Below are 21171 nucleotides of genomic sequence, written 5' to 3' on the forward strand. Positions count from 1 at the left end.
AAGTCCTTGATTCAATAGTGTTGTATTCCAACAAAACAACAAACAACAACATTTCATTAAAGTGCCATTGCAGAAACTAACAGAACTACTAAATCTAGGATGTATTAGAACTAGGATGATAGGACTGCAGACTCTAAAATCATATATTCAAAACTCGGCACAACAGTAATTTAAGCAGAAGATTAACTAGGAAGATTAGGAATTACTGGAACATCCTCTGTTGATGCGTATACTGGCTGAGATTTCTGCTCGTGGAAGAAAAAATCCAGGCCTGAATGATACAGATGACTTATCAAAGCTTCCGCATCTGGTAAAAAGCTTTATGTTGCACATTAGTCCAATATTGGTCATAACTAGGCCAGTCATTTTAACCTTAACCTTAATTCAGTTAATTCATCCAGCGGATCATTTCTTTCGCCATCAGTTTGTTCAGTTCTGACTTTAACATGCTTTTGAATGTGGCAATTAGCAGTTCGGCTCCAAAGGGTCTGAGGCTCCTCATTTGTTAGTTTGTCAGCCTGTTTGTTGTCTTCAATCCTGTGGTGTCAATACCTGATTTTGTTTTTCTAGGAATTGGAATATTTTAAGAATTTTCCTGAACAGCTTTGAGTTAAAGGTAGAGTCTAAAGCTTCAGTGCTGTTTGGCCCTCTGAGAATATGCCTGTGAACTGTTTAACCTCTTTTTAAGCTTTTTTTCTGCATAGAGTTTTACTGCATAGATTTCAGCTTGCAAAATGGATGTTGTAGATTTTATTAGGGCAAAATTTGAACTTTGGATTCCAGTCTGTGCTCGATATTCCATTTTGGGTTCATCTTTATACCATAATATTCTAATAGTGTCAGGGGTTTTATTCTTCCAAACTGAAGGGTTTGTCAAAATATTATTTTAATTTTGTTTTTAGCTTTCTTTTAGGCCAGGTTTGTTATCAATTTGTGTCCTAAAAGACTGTTTGCTTTTTGTTGACTTTTGTATGGTTTTATGGTGGTTTTATGAATGCAGCAGTGGCAATCCCAGTGTTACATATACATCCTATGTTACAAAAATACAAAATACAATACATCCAATGTTGAAATTTGGCATGTATACATTAAAACTTATAAAGTTTCACAAACAAATAAATTTGTTAACGTAATTTCATGAGAGATTATTTTTTAATAATATTTATAAGTGTTAGAATTTTTATAAGAACTACACAAGGCAAACAGCTGTAAGAAGCTGATTTGGGCTTCTGTAAGTTTAAGAAATACACATTTTTAAAATACCTATTTGTTATTCAACAATTTAATTTGTGTATTGCATGCAACATGTAACATTCATTTGTTTCTTTACTTATCGTGGAAAAAATATAACTTTTCCTTTTTCTATGTTTTTATTCGATTTTAAATTTGCCGATTCAATATAGTTGATTACCTAGTATGATTTCAGCAATATAAAACAAGCCAATATTGCCAAATAATCTAATCAATTTAAAGGTCAGCATTAGAAATCCATGCGAAAAGCATTAAGCGATTATTACAATTGTGATTAACTTTGTTTAGAAAGCATCCTTTTTTTCCTGTTCCTCGTTTCAATCCCAAATCTGTCTACAGCTGGCAACATTATTTCTACATTAGCCAAATATAGGTGTATTGTTTACCTTAAGTCAATTTTATTAAAATTTTTTAAGGTATTTTGAAAGTATACTTTTTTTTGCTGTTTCCTTTTTTTTAGTTAACAATTGTTATTTTGCTTACAAATGTAGTTACAAGCTAAAAAAACTTAAATACATGTTAATAGCTAGAAAAATTAACACAAACAAATTTATAATGGATCAAAATAACTGATATATTGTATTTTGATCTTTGGTATGAAGAGTCTAAAAACAAAATAAAATATATGCTAATTAAGCCTGTGCGAGCCAAGTCTTGAGTTGGTTTCTCTTTTCTTTTAAAAAGTTTCCTCTAATACATTCTTCATAATAAACTTTCGGGGGTTGCTCACCCTTGCTTTCCTGGTGCCATTTATTGTGCACTTAGGCTGCTGCATTGCCAGTACACAGGAGAGTAAACTAGGCAAGGAAGGACAGACAGGTTTACGGGGAGTGACACCAGGTCAGCACAAACTAATTCACAATGCATAGAGAGAGATATAGTATATGTGTTTTGTGTTTGCCTACCGTGTCGCCTACCTTCTTCTCCCATTGCAGTACGTACGGGACTGGGTGGTCTTGTGGAAAGTCGACAGGGCAGTTGAACACCACCGATTCTCCCAAAATAGCAGTGATGTGCACCGCATCCTGGGGTCCGCTCCAACCTCCTGGCCAAAAACAAAAACAAAACCCTAATGAATCAAGAAAAATTAGGTTGATAAAAATGACTGTGTTTTTTGAAAGAAAAAAAACATTTTCGCTATGAATTCAGGGTCAAAGAGATTCGAACATGGGATCTTTCAGTGAAAGTCACACTGCAAATGCCAGAACCGCTGGCATCTTTGAAGTTATAAGGTTTAAAAAACCCAATATTTTAAAGTGTTTTGTGCCTGTAAAAACAAATAAATGTTTTATTTGAAGTTTCATAAAACTGATAAAAGATAAAATGAAATTCTATAGTTTGAACTTATTTGTCCCAATTTAGCAGTGAAGTACACCACATCCTGGGTTTGCTCTATCCTCCTGGCTAAAAACAAAAACATAACCCTAATATATCTTGAAAAAATAGTTCGATAAAAATCAGTGATCAAGTGTTATTGAAAAAAAGACCATTTTGGGTATGAAGTCTGGATTAATGAGATTCGAACCTGGGACCTTGATGGTAATACCTTGAAGTTAACCAATATTTTAAAATGTTTATGCTAATAAAAATAAATGTTTTATTTGAAGTTTCGTCATGAAAAAACGGATAAGATAAAATAAAATTCTATAGTTCAAAGTTGTTTGTCCCAAAGTAAGAACTGAAAGCACTGGTACTATTTCATTTTACAAATTTATTATGACTTAAACAATATTTTTGATCTCTCGAGTAAATGAATATTTTTGGAATAATTCTGCTAAGCCCATTGTTTGTAAATAGGTGCTTCTTAAGCCTAAGTTGAGCTATAGAGGAAATAAGTGATCAGACAAGGAGGATTAATCACATCGACCGTAAAATGCGAGGATTTGGTCTTTCACCCAAGATAGGCCTTAATCTGGGATCTACCTTTCTTCAGCAGCGTATTTCTAAAGGCCGAAGGATCGATGGGGCCTCACAATTTGAATCGGGATCGATAGTCCTTAGGGAGGGATTCAAACAAAGCCAATTCGCGATTCTAAGAAGATTGGTGATAAATCGGAAACGAATGCGAAGTGCCGTTTTCTTGTTTACACCGGACAATTTTATCCTATCTGTTATTGGCGTAGGACGAGACTTTATTTTAAAAAAAAGTTTCGGTCAACAGAAGCGTTAACCTCATCTTGATGCCGTTTATCCGCACCATTTTGTTCTGGCAGATGATTTGCAAACAGTAGAAGGAAAACTTATTTTCTCTTTTAATTTCAATATGACGATTTAAGCTATCTAAACTACGATACGACTAGCATTCTTACTGAGAGATTCAATGAAAATACGTTTTGGTGACTTTAAATCCGAAATTGTTCCACTAAATAGTCGCATAACTCCCAAAAATAAGGGCAGAAGGCCCGAAAGGAATCCAGGCTTGACCATTCGACGAACCTGTGATTTCGGCATTAGAAGTTTCGACCACTTTTTCACTCACGAACACTGGATGAAGGTGTGGTATTGAAGAAAAAAAATCAATTTCAGGTTTTACCTCCAATCTTTCGGCCTATTTTAAGGTCATCACCAGGGTAAATCCATCTTAAATATGTCCACAATTGCCACATTCAAGGTTTTTACGGGCAATCTCAAATTTCCTTGAAAACCGACTCCGTCCTAACATTGCCAGGAGTCCTCCTTCAGTCGTCTTATGAGATTATAGGGGTGGTTTCTATGAGATAAGGTTTAGGCAACTCGATTGGGGTGAGAGGAGAGTTTATTGTGTAAAGTATAAAATGTTTTGGGGATTATAGTTTGCTCGAGAGGTATTTGGAAATCGTTGTGATGGGTGATGGGGGTCATGGTGGTGGTGATGTTGAAGACGTAGGAGCATTGACTACGGTTCTGAAGTCTTTGGATTGGAAGGACTTATTCTTTGGATGTGGAAGGTTTATCGATGCCCCACAGTTCTAGTTCATCCAGATTGGTTTAATATTGTCTAGCAGATTGTCAGTTTTTTCATGATTAATTTTCATGATTATGATTGTCAGTAGATTTACATGACACTAGTCGGTATGGTACTGTTGTTTTAGTCGTGTGTGTGTGTGGTTCCAGGTCAGTCTTGAGTCTAGCTAGAACCAAAGGTAACGGACGTAGTCTGTTTTTGGTATGGTAGTATTATTGAGGAATTTTCTATGACGTGTTTTGCTTGGAAGGATGAATGATACATGACTTTATTTACAATTAGCTATATACATCAGTGTTTCCTTCATTTGGCTATTTGCAGGGCATGTGCCTGGAGCTCCTCCGAAGCAATTGTGCAATCGGGATCAGAGGATAGTACAGCTGTGCCGATTACCCCTACTATTCTATCCCAACTTTCTAAAAAAAGCTATTATTTTTATAACATATCTCTTCAACACTGCCCTACGCACTCTCATCGACAAATGATGATGGTGGAGGGTGAAGTTATATCTGAGGATAGAGGACTAAAAGGATCGGTCCAAGTATGCAGTCCTGCGCTATTCCCGCTCCCAGAGGACAATAGTCAGGCTCATATATATTAACTCATGCCAAAGTTAAACAGGGTTGTTTTTCAAATCGGATACTGGTGAATTATACAAACCGACACATTCATAAAACTCTGTACACAAATCAACGTTCTACAGATCAAGAGAGATGCATCTAATTTGTTGAACTCCAACAATGGCAATCCATGCCAAATCTACTTTTTTTTGTATTGGTTGTAAGCTCTATATACTATCACTATTCAAGCTCACTTATCACAAAAGACATCACTTCAGGCGTGAAAACTAGACAAATTCAGGTTATCTCCGATATATTATTGGCCATGTTCAATCAAGTGGTATTTGTTCTCAATTTTCAATTCCATTCTATTTGAAACCGTATTTTTCAAAATTGTGATTGTACATTCGTATTTGTTAGTCCTTTAGGTTATTAATTAAAGTTTCGAAACATTGATGAAATGGGATATATTCGTCGAAATTTGGCCGTGAGTACTCAGAGTTTTCTTTCTAATTGGCCTCATCCCTATCAAGCTAAAACAAAAAAATAATTTATCTATATCTTCATGACAAGGGTGTTTTATTATTGAAAAATTAACCCTGTTCTGACACACTTTAGGGTCATATGCAAGCTATAGTATTAAAAATGCACTTTTCGTTGCAAAATTGAAATAAATAAGGATGATCCTTTTAGGTATAAACATATATTTTACAATTGATACAACGATTAAAAATGCATTTTTTTGGTACCAAAACAATATCTTACAATTAACCAATTCAATACACAATCTTACGCAGCTTTAGTATGCTATTATAAATAAATAAAATGTAATAATCTTGACCAATATTTGAAGGAATAACAGTAGACAAGTTACATAAAAATGTTATCAATTTCCAAAATTTTGAACCAATAGAATTAGTTTTTGAAAACAATAATGTTTAAAAAAATCTGTCTTATTAATGGGTTAAGTGAGGTGGAAAATAGCTCTTCTGTTGACAGTTCAGGACGTTTTAGAACTCCAGCTATGACAACAAAAAAGGAGAGCTTTGATCGCCAGTAGATCAGTCGGAACAAGGTATGCTTGGTCGTGAACTTCAGGGAACCTTTTGAATTTTCCCTCCTTTTTGCCATTTTTCAAATGTCGTGTAATCTATTTGATTCTTGGCGACAAATGAAATGGCCACGGCGAGCTTTAGTGGAGATATACTTTATTTTGCTTATTAAATCCATTAGATTTCGTGGTCCGATTGACCAAATAACTTCTTTCAATTAGTTAATGTTTATGTAAGGTATTGGCTGAGATAAAAAAATTTTTAAAAGACAATTAACTCACTCGACAAATTGGCTCTTGTCGTATACTTTTTAAGTCAACTGTTAATCTTTATCTCTAGTTATTATGGAAAATAAATAAAACTATCCAGTCGGTGTTTTTTGTCTTTGAATGTATTTGAATAAAAATATTTTCACGGAAATATATTCTTCAACGTTTCAAGCGTTTTTTATCCACCGTTCAAAACTAGTTTTCACGTTTTAACATAAAAATGGGTGGATTATTTAACCAAAGTATAAAAGTAAACATTTATGAAAACTCATTTATTTTCGTAGTCCGCTTGACCAATCTTTCAATTAATTAAGGTTTTTAGTTGAGACAAAAAAGTAAGTGTCACGAGCGGGATTCGAACCCACGACCTTCGGCTAGATACGCCGCTGCTCTACCGCTTGAGCTATCGTGACCTCGATCCACTCGGACACCAACTTCTCATCTCAACCAACCTTTCGAATTTTCCCTCCTTTTTGCCATTTTTTCAAATGTCGTGTAATATATTTGATTCTCGGGGAAAATTTTTTATCTCGACCAATTCCTTATATAAAGAATAATTAATTGAACATTGCTATCATACATGAGCGATTAGGCACTCCAAAACGAATGAAACTGATTTTTTAAAACGTCTAATTGCAGTTTATACAATAAATTGACAGTAGAAAATCGTGAAAGCAACTGGAAAATTCTTCCGTGTACCGATTCGGAGAACGATTATTTCCTGATCAGAAGTAGGACCGGAAAAGACGAGCTTTGATCAAAACCGATTTCAACGGTTCATCGATTCACGAAGGGCATAATTTAACGTTGATTTCATTCTGACAGTGGAGCTCAGTCCAAAAATACTTTTGACAGACAGATTGGCTCAGGAATTCGCTAATCTCCACTTAATTCGAGCCGAACGCTCTCGTTCAAACTGGAAACAGAGTTTGTAAGTTCGTCCGTTTGGTTTAATTGACTTAAGCAATGCAAACGATGACCTTCAACACTCGATTGCTAACGTCTCCGGCTATAAACGGAACAGTTTTCAATCGTTTTAACTGACGGCTTCCTGCTGATAAAAAAAATTGACCCGTGTCGTTTATAAAACGAACTCCCTAGCCCAAAGACTATATTCTTAAAACAGCAACTCATAACATTTCTTTTGTAGAGAGACACCAGGGGTACTTTTTTTGAGGGGGTAGTCAAATAAAGATTCTACCTTCTCTCCACTGTGACCTATATAGGTCTACTGGGGAAGTCCTTTAATCAAAACCATACCATGAAAAGTGCGCTTTTTCCCATAAAACCAAACACTTTCCTCGTCGTCTCTTTGCGCACCATCTTCATTTTATTATTGCCTTGCCGAAGAGGCTATTACCTACCGAAGATGGCTTCACATTCACAAAGGATATGTACTGATGCTTTCTCTTCACCGAATCAGTATGTTTTTGGCTCTGTCTTACTAATTTTCTTTACGTTGTAATTAAGAGGGCAGTGGCCGTATAAGGCAGAGAATATACCTCAAATATCGCCGGCTGTGTGTGAGAGAGAGAATAGTTTCATGAGATTTTTAAATCTCTTAGCTCGCCTCAACCTGGTGCTTTTGTCTAGAGCCATAGTTTTTAATCTTAAGCCATTTTTCTTTTTCCTTGGGTGAGAGGACTACCTTTCTTTGGCTAGCTGGTCAGCTAGTTTCTCTGCTTTTTCGACACATGACCCTTAGGTCAAGAATTTTACCTAGGTACTTGGTTTCTTTAGAGAAGGTTAAGTATCTTTTAGAGTAAGTACTTTTATATTTTAGGTTTATTCTTATAGTGAAGGGTGTTCTACGGTGGTTGATATTTAAATCATTTTTACGAATTATTTCTTTCCTTTTTCCTTCCTTTTTTTCCCTTCCACCTTTTTCCTGATCGACTTTGAATTATCTTTTTATTTGATAGCGCTTTATCAAAACTGATCATTTTTGGTTAGCTAATCTTTCGACTTAACACAATATTACGTTGGAATCTTTGACTACTGACAAGGCGAAGCAAAGCGGATCCATTGACAATAAAACAGCATTGTACAGTATAATATTGATATTACAATCGACGAGTGGTTAGGGCGTCAGACTCTATTTGCATGCGGTTCTTGGTTCCGGCATTTTAATTGAAAATAATGTGATAAAAATATTGTAAAGTGGAGGTTTTGCTTACTCTGACGTAAAAAGGATAGCAAATTAACAAACTATACGTTATAATTTTACTATAATTTTCTAAAGGATCCATTGTAAAGTCTGTATGTTTTTCTTTTTTCCAGATTATCTTGTGCAGCTCCTTTTGTGGAAAATGTTAGGAAATTGTTCAGGATTTTAAAAACCATTTCGACGAGGTCATCGGCTCCCCACGATTCCTGTTCCCCTATCCGCTTACTTTTAACGATCACGATCGTGAAAAGATTTTATTGATAGTTGGTAAAGTCGCCGTGCCGGTCTGGAGGTAGTAATTCCCTTTTGAAGAAATCCGGGCAAACATGAATATAAAATCAAACGCGTTTTTTCAAGATTACCAACAGCTATTACCCTGCAAGCAACATATTACCTTTTTTAGCAAAAATAAAATAAGTGGAATTTTTAATGTACAAGCTGGAAAGCTAGAACGACATGAGGAAAATCGGAATGGGAAGTTCAGGGAAAAAGTGAGGACTTAAGGAGACGTTTAGCCATGGGAGTATACGTCTAAGAGTAAGAGAGGGGTCATACCAGAAAGGCGTGGGGTTTTCAAATTCATCGTTTTTCTTTTGATGATGATGCGGAGGAGAAGAATTAAGAAGCTGGGCGACCCAAACCCTGCAGCCTTTAGGTTTATTGTATTTTTGCTTTTTCTTAGTCCGGTTTAATTGACTAGATTCTTCTTGTGAGAAGTCAAAGGTCATTGTTGGTTGAGGGTTGTTTAATCATGAGTTTACTAAGTCTGATACCTTTAAAGTTCGTTTATTTATCCCTTTGTTTTGCATGGACCCAATCTGAGATGGAGGAGTCTGTTTGATCGGGTTATTAAAGTATCTGGGCCTATAGATGGACTTGCAGATCCTCTCCTGGCCAGTTTGCGCGCTCTTTGATCAAAATTCCTTTGTGCCCTGACATTGTCAGGTTGTTTTTTTTTTAACTTCGTTTTGAAGATTTTGAACATGTCCTGTTAGATGCTAATGCTTTTACAGCTGCTTGGATGTGAATGATCTTATGAGCATTTTTTTTTTGTTCTTACTTTATTCTTAATTCTTAATGTAGGCTTGTACAGAATATAAAGATTTATTAATTCAGTAATCAATACCGAAACGTTGAATAATTGAATGAAATCTTTAAAATATCGCGTTACAAATTTTGCAATGGCGTTCCACTGAAAATTGTCGCAAGTTACTTTTTGACGTTACTGTATTGATTTCCTTAATTAAATATTATTACCGTAGCATTATCATAAAAAGTTCTATAAAATAATAATAAGTAATAATAGAAATTTAAAAAAAGATACAGCAAAAATTATATAAATAAATTGGACGTAATAGTCAAAGTGGGATGGAAGAGAATAAGTATTTGACCTTCAGATTAATATAAAATAAATAATAGATAAATTATATCAACTGACTTGTCGGTTTCGTGTAGGCGAGGAAATCACACTTTATGATTATATTATGTTGGAAGGCAAAACGACACTGCATAAGACATAAATATTCAAAATAAAATTTCAATGGCGTTTTTATGGGTTTCTTGGAAATATTGGCGTATTCATAAAATATGATTTTCTATTTTAATCTTTTTATGGGATATTATTATCACAGTCAGTGGAAACATCTGGCGGATTATTTTGAATCTGCAGGTTGGTGAACTTGTTTTCGTTGATTTTGGTCTGCCTGTCTTCGCTGTTTTGTTCTGTCAGACGTGTTTCCTCTTTTCGCAATTTCCATTGTGCAAAAATAACCACATCTACAATCGATCGACTTAGGCCAAAACCATCCACTGAAGATTGTGAGAATGAGATGATAAGAATGAGAACAACCAATCAACAAGCGCAACAGCGAGGATAGAAAAACCAAAATGTTCGAAAACGACCCAACTGCAACTCCACCTGCTAGTTTGACTCTTAAAAGGCCCGTAAACATACCCGCGATATCTGCGATTTATCGACATCGAGGGCCAGACCAAAACTAATACACCTGTACTAGTTTGATTTTAACAATGCCGGATTTAAAAGAAATAAAGTGAGCTTTTTTGCACATGCTGTTTTGGCCGGAGTAGGTCGAACATCAACAAGTAATTAGAAGCTTTTAACGAAATAGACAAGTTGCTCATTCAAACATTCGGTATTATTTAAGGTCCTGTGGGCTGCTATATATAATCAGTTATTGTTGTATGAATTTGGATGTTAGATGGATGAAGGAACAATCAGAAATTATTAACATTCGTAAACACACATTGTATATACAAGCTGGTGTAAAAATTGTCAGGGACATCAACAACTACTCTGAAGTTTTTAATAAGATGCTCACTGAAACACTTGCATATTTATATATGATATTATTTAACGTCCTTGCAGCATAAGCTCTATCATAGACTACACCCTTTTTTTCTTTTATTACGAGGATTCGCGACAGCAGAAGTCGTATAAACCCTCAGGGTGCCGGTGTTTTTAAAAAAAGCCCATTTGTAAGTATGTCGGGCTTCGAACCCGGGACCTTTACCTTACAGTGATGATTGCCGGGTAAACCGCCAACCACAGACCCCCCCCCCCCAGAGGCCTACTACTACACCTTTATGGTAGCTTTATAACAGTTCGTTTTATAACCTACTACTGTTTGTTTTTTACGGTTGATGAATGTGTCTGGGGAAAGACATTGCCAAGACTAGAAATGAACGGAATTCTTTGAGTGATAATTAAATTATTGAAAAACTTATAAAAAAAGAGCCTTAAAATAGTGATCTATGATATACCTATATAAGATTTGAGAGATCTGGTGACTATATTCCAAGTTAGTCTCCATTTATCTTTTGGGTCACACTCGTTAATTTCGACCAATGTAAAAGACAACAGGCCATTCCTAAAGAAGATTAGTGTCTGGGCATGAAAGTGGATTCTGCATAATAATACAATTCCACAGCGATCAAGGGGAAAAGCCAGATGAACCGTCATTAACAATCCCTAAAGGCTGACATCGCCAGAAGATCATTCTAAAGGTTTGGCTGGTCGGAGAGAACTGCTTTAACATCCGAGGAACGGCCTCTTGAAAAATAAAACGGACAATTCAACCCTATGCTGTAGCCGACTAAATGCACCTATCAAGAAAAAAGTGGTTCGCATTATGAATAGAAATGAAGTCTTTTGGTCTTAGAGCCGAAAAAGATCTAAGGAGGTAGACCTCGGTATAAAACCTGATTGAAAAAAAAATTAAATAAATATATATTGCTTCATCATGGAAAACAACTTTTAAAAGACAATTAACTCACTCGACAAATTGGCTCTTGTCGTATACTTTTTAAGTCAACTGTTAATCTTTATCTCTAGTTATTATGGAAAATAAATAAAACTATCCAGTCGGTGTTTTTTGTCTTTGAATGTATTTGAATAAAAATATTTTCACGGAAATATATTCTTCAACGTTTCAAGCGTTTTTTATCCACCGTTCAAAACTAGTTTTCACGTTTTAACATAAAAATGGGTGGATTATTTAACCAAAGTATAAAAGTAAACATTTATGAAAACTCATTTATTTTCGTAGTCCGCTTGACCAATCTTTCAATTAATTAAGGTTTTTAGTTGAGACAAAAAAGTAAGTGTCACGAGCGGGATTCGAACCCACGACCTTCGGCTAGATACGCCGCTGCTCTACCGCTTGAGCTATCGTGACCTCGATCCACTCGGACACTAACTTCCCATCTCAACCACATCTTTTGAATTTTCCCTCCTTTTCGCCATTTTTCAAATGTTGTTTTTCAAATGATAGCTCAAGTGGTAGAACAGTAAACATGTTTTATATGCAAACAGACCCATGGGCAGGCGTTATACACATAGTCGTAATCAACAATGCGACCAAATTTTCTTCAATTTATCAATTTTTTCGAGAAAAATTTGCTATTGCTTAATTCCTCGTTGTTTTAATTTCTGATCGATTTCGTCCTTCCGAGTGTTCATTATCCCGTAGATCCGCGTTGTTGCGGAGATCAAAGTCGGTTTATGAACTTGAAAGATCTGCTAGGCCGCGGGGCACAATTTGCGGGTGGGAAACCGCAGCCTTGGATAACGTCAGGTGTGAAAGATTTAATTTTCTCGTAAGTTCATACGAAAACCGCCGCCGTTCACAGCACGACGTTAATGTTGGCCCTAAACCCAATCGGTTTAATCCAAATCCTCTTCGTGGGGAATCCATCCGAGGATTACCAACTGCTTCTTTACACAGCGACTTTGTAATTTTTCCCCTTCATAAATCTCCTTAGAATGAATTTTACCTTTATACAAAGTAATTTAAATTGTTAAACAATTTTTGCTTACATGTTAAAAACCGAACGGTTATTGATTTTCTTCGTAAGGCCACGGGAGAAGATAAGTTCTTCACGTATGCGGTCTGGTATGTAGTCAATACACGTATAACGAGAAAATTCTCAGCAGTTTCATCAATAATGATTATCTCCGGCCCCTGCTGTGGATTAACACCGAGTAATCCAGACACAGATAAACTACAGAAAATATAATTAACCTGATGAATTATATAATACGCAAAATAATAAAAATATATGTAATTTTGTTACTGAAAAAGTCACATATGCAAACTTTTGTAGCTGTCCGATTTTTTTTTTTGCTTGACACCATGAGGGTCCTTGACTTTAGTACAAATAATTATTCATATGAAATCCTCATAAGATCGGGTATCCAAACAACAGTATTAGCATTTAAAAAAGAAATCACATCAAAACTAGTTAACGATTCATGCAAAATCTCGAAAACTTGGGGGGGGGAGAACACAACACCCTGATATTTTGGGTACCAGGACACAAGGAAATTGTGGATAACGAAAAGGCAGGCAATTGGTCAGAGGAGGAACTGCAAGACCAAATATAAGCCCTAAACCTATGAGTACCAAACACATAATTCTCCGTCAAAGAATGTATCCAAACAAGATATAAGGAGAAGTTGATATACATTAGAGGTGCTAGACTCCGTAAACTTATGCTAACAGAACCCTCATTAAGACCCTCAAACTCACTCCTACAATTAGAAAGGCTAAACTCAAAGGAGTGATCACCATCATCAAAACATCTACATCACATGGGCATATTACACGATGAGCATTTTTGTCCATTATGGAATGAGGAGGAAGAATTAACCACCCACATCATCTTCGAATACGAAGCAACCGCTCAATGCAGGCGTAAACTAGGATAAAAAGCAAACGCAGGGAAAGGAATCGCAGCAACGACCTAGTACTTTTAAAACAAGTATCGAGTCAATTGCACTGAACTAAGGAACTATGAAAGCACAAGGCAGAAGGCTGCAGTGCTTGGGAACAAAACCCCCACTCCCTAGTCTCCTTTCATCATCATCATTCATAATAAAGAAATAAATTTGAAATAATAAATTAAACAAGCTTTATTTCCTATCTAATTAATCATTCAAGAAGGAGTATTTTCTCTTCGCCTCTGAATTTCCTGAAGCAATTAACCATTTTGAAAAAAGGATTAGCCGCTTGAAATTGGATTATTTTTTTTTAACTTTAAACCTTTAAGTGGATAAAGAAGGGGAAAAAGCTGCACAGGTACTGGATGCCCCTTAAGCCCTTCTCCCCCGGGGAGGCCCTTTTGCGAATTTGTCTTCATTACTATTTCCCTTTTTGCCATCTATTTCACTTAAAAGGAGCGAGGGCCGGACTTGTTCTTTGACCAGGGCGAACTTTACAGCCCGACCTTTCCACGTTCCCTTTCCTGTCGCATTACGCCCAAAAACCAGGTTCGAAACTGACGAAAGTAAATCGTAAATATGCCCCCCCCCCCGGTACGGAAGTTCGTTGGAGTAATCAAAAGGGCAAACTACTTATTTGGTAATTAGAGTTAAACAGCTGAATAAACTTAAGCAGAACTAATGTGGTCTTCAACTTCCAACAGCTTAGTTCATCCATTAAGTTTCAAAGTCCAGTTTACAAACGGCTGTGGTTTCAAAAACAGAAACAGCAGTACCATTACTTGAACGAACCATTAAATTTTTAACGCGTTAATAAATTAGAACACTTCAAAATAATGAAATTTAGGAACTTGTTCTCAAAATGTTATCTCAATCAAAAACTTAATGGGAGATAAGAGAAAAGAGAAAAAGGGAAATGTTCTAAAACGTTAACAAAAACTTACGAATTATGAGTGAATAAATTAAAATTCCTGAACATTTTAATTTTTTTAAATTATAAAATAATTGGGGTCTTAGAAGACCATATGAAAAAATAAAAATTGTAGAAAATAAAATTTAAAAATAAAGTATTTTTCTTTTAAATTTGAGATAAAGGGATATAAAATTAGATATTTTAAAGATCAATTATGCTTCTATTATTTCTAGATTTTGCAAGAATATAAAATAATTAGTTTAAAAAAGACATATTTTGTATTAAAAAATCTCGATAGTTGGTTTAAATACTTAATTTGAATCTTTTTACACTTTACAAGCCTTCACGTCATCGCGTTGTGGACGTCATTTCATCCTCCCTTGAGGGTAGGGTTGACATGGTGTGTTCCTTGCCATCGCTCAAGCCTCTGACAGAGTTTGGTTTCCGGGCCTTCTGTGGAAGCTACCTACTACCAAATCATAAACACAGCACAACTCAATCTTCTATCTATTCTATCCATGCTGGAGCCCCACAAGGAAGAATTCTTGGAACTCTTCTTTACACTTTATACTGCTGACATTCCTACCTTCCAGAAAGAATTCTCTCCACTTTGCTAACGATGACTCTTCAAAACCGTTTGCAGTGCCTCGACGCTTTGTCCAAAAAGTGGAAAATTAAAATAAATACAACGAAGAGCCAATACTTTCATTTCACATTCACACACAGACATATAACACAACCTGTTTACGTTAACCGGATTTCGCTATCGCTCGAACACGTACTTGGGACTTCACCTGGACTTACGACTTACTTGGAATGTACCACTTGTTTTACGGATAAAAAAATCAATAAAAAAACCTTTTGATTTCAATTATAATTAGTTTTGATGTGGGATTTTAGATAAGGACCATTTCAATACATTTGAAAAATTCTCAAATTGAATCCCTTAATTTTTCAATGGTGTAGTTAATTTTCAAATGGTATTTTATAAGAGAACCGACTTTATATTAAAAAAAATCGAATTAAAATAAGAACCCTTTATTTTCATATTTAAATTTGTATAAGTATTTATTCCCCAATTATTTTATAATTCTCTCAAAATATCAAAAAATTTTACTTTTACATATCTTCTAAATTTTTCATGAATTAAAGTAAGCTTAGTTTAAGATTACAAAGGGTTAATTTGAAGTTAAAAAGTGTTAATTTGAGGTTAAAAAAATTCTTGAGAGAGAAGCACTCATAGATGCGGTATGAAGGGCATATTCAATGTCGAGGAACGAGTAGATTGCTGTCTGTGTCTTCCAGTATCTCCTTCATGTCATTGGCTGTCATTGTTAGTTGTTACAGAACAGTTTCTGTTGACCTTCCTGTTCTGTATGCATGTTTACAGGGATAAAGTGGTTTATCTGTCAACAGTCTATTATATCTATCAATCTATCAGCTTTTCTACTTTTTATAGTAAAAAGGTGTTAAGCTGATTGATCTATATGAATTGGGTTCTTTTTTTATATCTTTGATGTGAACACTACTATTGCCATACACCATGTGGTATGTAACCTAATACTATTTGATATTATCTTCACTGCTTTTTTCCTCTATTCCCGGCGCTTTATACGGGCTGAAAGTATTGATTGCCCACAGGTCTTCTTCTCGCTTCTTCCGTTCTTCTTTGGCTGATTTATGGGTTTTTACACTTTCCAAGGATAAGTTGTAGATTTCTGCCTGGGAAGTATGTGCTTAGAAGTAGCATCGTTTTAGGTTTGCATATTCTGTGTAACTTCTATCTACTTTCTGGCAGTGCCAATATCTACTCTGTTCTTTAATAGTAATGATTAATGATGGCACGAGTCGCTGAGTAATATCACTATAAATATATAGTTAGTTCAAAAGCTAAAAAATGTGGAGTTGAGGAACACTTCGATATAGGCAATGTTATTGTATTATGATTCATTTTTTACTAGGCGTAACAAAATAAAATACTATCATAAAAAATTTATAGGTAATTAAATATATTCAAATAATTAACAAGGAGAGAATGATAAATATTTTTTTTTTAAAGTCAACGTTAATACCGGTCATTTTATTATTCTCATCAAAAATGATACATATTCCTTGAGAAAACGAAGGTTCGCCGTCACTTTTCAACGAGGGGTTCAGAATAATTAAAGCGCTCATGACTACATGAATTAATTGTGCCTTTACACGTAATATTTTACATAATTATTTCACTCCCCCCCAAGAAAAAAAGTTTACGCCACTCTTTTCGTGTTCGTACCGAGACTTCGAAAAGTCGATATGATCTTACCCCGGAATTGTTTCATGTGATAGGCCTTCGAGATTATGCTTTTTACACATATAACGCAAAGCAAATAAAACACCTCCGTATGATGTTAGAGTTGTGTATTAATTTGTCAAGGGATCATGATCATGTTTTCCGTACGACCTATGTTAAAGCATTCTTATATCGATTTTTTTAATGTTAATATGAAAAACTGATTTTTTAGTCATTTATGATTATGTTTTAGCTCTTTCTCGTGTTTAAAAAATATATATAAATTTATTATTTATTAATATATACTCAAATACAAAAACCCGACACTTGTACATATTTATTTTTGAAGATAACTAGGTTAACTTTAATTATTAACTAGATTAAACAGTAAAAACTTGTGATTTACATTTATAGGTGTAACTAATCATTTTACACTCTTTAGATTAAAAATAAAGAAAACCAGTTCAATTTCATCCTTTCCAGAGCCAACTTGTGGAATTAGTTATGAGTTTTTGAAATTATTTTCTTTGAAAAGACAATAAAGTTGAGCAAAAAATTAATTATTAATTTTAAATAATTAAAGCATGGTTTTAAGTGAAGAAGACCTCGTCCGGATGCTTTGGTCAACGACGGTCGGAACATCTGTTAAGCTTTGTTCTCACGGCGTGCGGCTTGGCGAGCATGGTCTGAAGTCATACCTCACAGTCCGTAGGAACGTAAAGATGCTATATTAGTCGTGGTGGTTCGGCCTTTCCCGTGTATTTTTGGGCTTCCTTGGTGTTTAATTCAAAACGATCCTTGGTGTTTAATTTAAGGCATCAGAAGGCATCATGAGAGGTGACCTCTCGTCGTCTCTCATCAGGTGCTCTTACTACTGGAGAGGCTTTGGGTAGAAAGGTGTCATTTGCAAATCAGCATCTCGTTTGTACACTTGAAAAATGTGTGGGGGGCTGTTAGCAGATGACCATGTGTGGAGAAGTCGTGGAGCTTTGTTTCATGTGCCATGAGTCACAGACTTTCTAAAGACAGTCATGGCATGTGGTGGAATCAAAGTCAAACTGATTATCGTGCAGAATGGAATCTTTGATAGCACTAAGTTACGTCGCGGAAGTTCTTCTGGAATCTGTGGTACCATTCGCTCCATCCATTGGGACAACTTCTTGTTAATGCATGATAACGGTCGACTGGATGTAGCTCGAGTTGTCACCCAATACCTGAAGGAAGTAGGGATTACCACAATAAGTTGGCCAGAACGTTCTCTTGTCATGAATCCTATGGAACACTTATGGGACATAATAAAGACACGTTGAACAGTTTCACTACTCGACGTCTAGGAGACTAAGACGCTTCGCGAGGTTATTAAGACAATGCTAGGATTAGTTAAATTTTAATGTGTGGTGATTAGTGACCGTTAATCGATAATTATTCCGAAATCGCGAGAATTAAAGTTAAAGAAATAAAATTTATGTTTTTCCAGCGTTTTGGTGAATTTTGTTTCAAACCATCATAATTAGACAATTTTTTATTAAAACTTATGAATTTCTGGTCGCGTTTCATTTGATTTAAATAAATATGTTGTAATTAATATAACAATAATACTTGTAGTATGAAATAAACTATAAAATACGAGTGACCGGTTTTTTGCCTTTGAGTGTATATGTTAAATATTATGGAGAGAATTTTAAAATTTATTGTTTAGTACAGAAACCTACAAAGAAAAAAACGGTTGATCAGAAAGCAATAAAACCTTTCTTCAAATATTATTAGAACACTGATAAATGACAAAGCCATGACATATTGGCTGGTTTTGTTGATATTTCCTTCCATCAGACAGGGAATTCAACTCCGAACGTTTTCAAACGGGTTTTTCTCCTCAAAATTTATTCTTTAACGGGAACGCCACCCCATAAAATAAAAGTGTGAAATATTTTTTTTTAACTAATAGGTTAATTTCGCTTTCCGTGACGTTGTGCAGAATCCATTTTAAATCCCGCATCATTCATCTATTTAGAATAGTTAAACCGTCGGAGTGTCTTAAATTGCTGAAGTTCACTCGACGAATGTGTCACAGAAGTATGGCCAAGTTTCTGTAAATTACAAACCACACTTTGGTTGTGGAACGCCATAAATCATTTGTATACTTTATCAAAAATAAGGAAAACCTTTTACGTTGCTGGCGTCCCCTGGGATTTTTTTAACTATTCAACAGGGCTGGATTATTGCATATAGTGATGATAATGAAAGGAGACTAGGATCTGGGGGTTTTAGTTCCCCAAGCACTGCAGCCTTCTGGTTTATTGTACTTTCCTAGTTCTATAGTCCAGTCAATCAGCTCGATCTTCTCTTAAGAAGTACTAGGTCATTGACTGTCATTGCCACAATTAACCTCCCTGGCTTTCTTTGTATCCCAGGCCCAATATGGTATGAGTGGTTGTTTCTTCCTCCTCATTTCATAACCTACATCATTGAATATGTCCGTTTTATGTAGATTTCTCAGATGCTAGAGACCGGTCAATAGTCCTATACTCCTCTGACTGTGGTCCTCTCTAACGGTAGCAGTAGGTTTGACAGTTGGTGAGTGTTGTTTTAGCATAAGTTTACTTTGTCTAGCACCTCTAGAGTTTATAACACTTCTCCTTTTTGGTTCCATTCTGAGATTGAGGATTATGTGTTTCTTTTTGTTATTCCAAAGTTAGGTTCTGGGCCTTTACTTGGTCTTGCAGATCATCCTCTGGCCAGTTTTTACCTTGTCGTTATCCAAAATTCCCTTGGTAGGTACGTAAGACCATCATCAGGTTGTTGTGTTTCCCAAGGTTTTCGAAATTTTGTATGGAGTCACTCACTAGTTTTGATGTGATTTTTTTTATATGTTACAATTAATTAAGGTTTTTAAGGTGACTTCGAGGTCACGATAGCTCAAGTGGTAGAGCAGCGGCGTATTTAGCCGAAGATCGTGGGTTCGAATCCCGCTCGTGCCATTGACTTTTTTATCTCAACTAAAAACCTTAATTAATTGCAATAATTTTTTTACCATTTTTTTGAATGTATTCATTAGCGTGAATGTGTTGTGTGAGAGGGACGATAGTTAATTAGATTAATTATACGTGTAAAGGGTGATGGAGGAAACTTTAAGTTGCCGAGCTTTATTTAGGCGAGTCCACCTGGACTGATTTAAGTTAAAAATTAAACGATAAACATATAAAAAACGAGTATAATGATTTACCGTAGAAAAATCTCAAAATATATACCTGAGCAAAAACAACACGATCACTCTTATTTCTTAACCTAACAGGACCTAAAATTTCAATTAATTAATAAATGGAGTTTTAAACATTACACCTTAATATTTTCGATATGAGATTTAATATCTCATTTAGATGTGATTTAATATTATTTATAGGGCTGAACAGGACATCTTTGAATGTACGAGAAAAATCATTTGATTGGAATTTGAAAAATGCCACGTTTAAATGACAAAGCAAGGAAACGCTCAAAAGTTGCCGTCTTTCAAGGAGATTTGGTAAAAAATATTCTATTGAATCGTTTTTTATGAAGATTATATATTGTTGGGTTTAGAACTTGCGTATAATGCCTAAACATACTATTCTGCTAAAATTCGTAATATTGGGTTGTCCGGAAAATAATGCAGGATTTTGGTATTAAACAAAAAAAAGAAACTAGTTACTTTAAAGCAATGTTCTTTAATCAAAATAATTTCCCATACTCTCAATACCTTTCTCCCACCGTGTTGGTAACTTATTAATTCCGTCTGAGTAGAATTCAGAATTTTTAGAATTGATAAAGTCAATAAATGCATTTTCCAGTTCCGTTTGATTTTTGAATATTNAACGTAAACAGAATATTTTATATAGATTTTTTTTAATGAAAACTTAAAATCCTGCATTATTTTCCGGACAACCCAATATAAAAAAACAGTCTCTGTTTTATAATCTACCTCGTTTCATTAAACAACATTCATTCAATTTTTTAACACAATGCGTATTAACCCAGATATGCTGAGTAAAAAAATGTCCCTATAAAAATAATGTCAAAGTGTATAAGTATCAAAGGAAATTTTGTAAATGTACTTGCGTCGAGTTTTGACAAATCCGTGATTTTATAGGGAGAAAATTAATTTGCTCGAGTTAATAAAATTAGAGAAAATTAGATTGGCCGAACTTCAACAAATTTGGAAAGCGTCCAATCACTGTGTTTAAATTTCTCTGTATTGTCAAACTATTTCTCGATAATTTTGGTCCGTGTAGTCTCGTGGCTTTTATGGTACAATCCCCAAATATATCACCGGGCATTAAAAACCATTTAGGCACGATGTCTACTCAATTTCTTCGGATTATTAATTTTTTTTTAGTTCTTATTATATGATATTTAACACTGCAGTTTAATATTAACAAACAATCTTAATGGATAGTAATTTGCTAAAATTAATAATTTGGCCGTCGGGTCTTGTGATTTTTATTCTGTCGTATTCAACATCAATCCACAG

General features: G+C 35.0%; 1 protein-coding gene across 1 annotated transcript in view; it reads right to left on the bottom strand.

Moving 5' to 3' along the window:
- Positions 1-21171, bottom strand: part of LOC106665528 (protein turtle) — a 284176-nt gene that overhangs the window by 23934 nt on the left and 239071 nt on the right. Inside the window, exon 5 of the mRNA XM_014391999.2 lies at positions 2169-2296. Within this exon, the coding sequence (XP_014247485.1) occupies positions 2169-2296 (128 nt within the window). The remainder of the gene's footprint in view (positions 1-2168; positions 2297-21171) is intronic.

Source organism: Cimex lectularius, unplaced genomic scaffold, assembly GCF_000648675.2.
Source record: "Cimex lectularius strain Harlan isolate CLEC.00 unplaced genomic scaffold, Clec_2.1 scaffold296, whole genome shotgun sequence".
In the NCBI taxonomy this organism is placed as follows: domain Eukaryota; kingdom Metazoa; phylum Arthropoda; class Insecta; order Hemiptera; family Cimicidae; genus Cimex; species Cimex lectularius.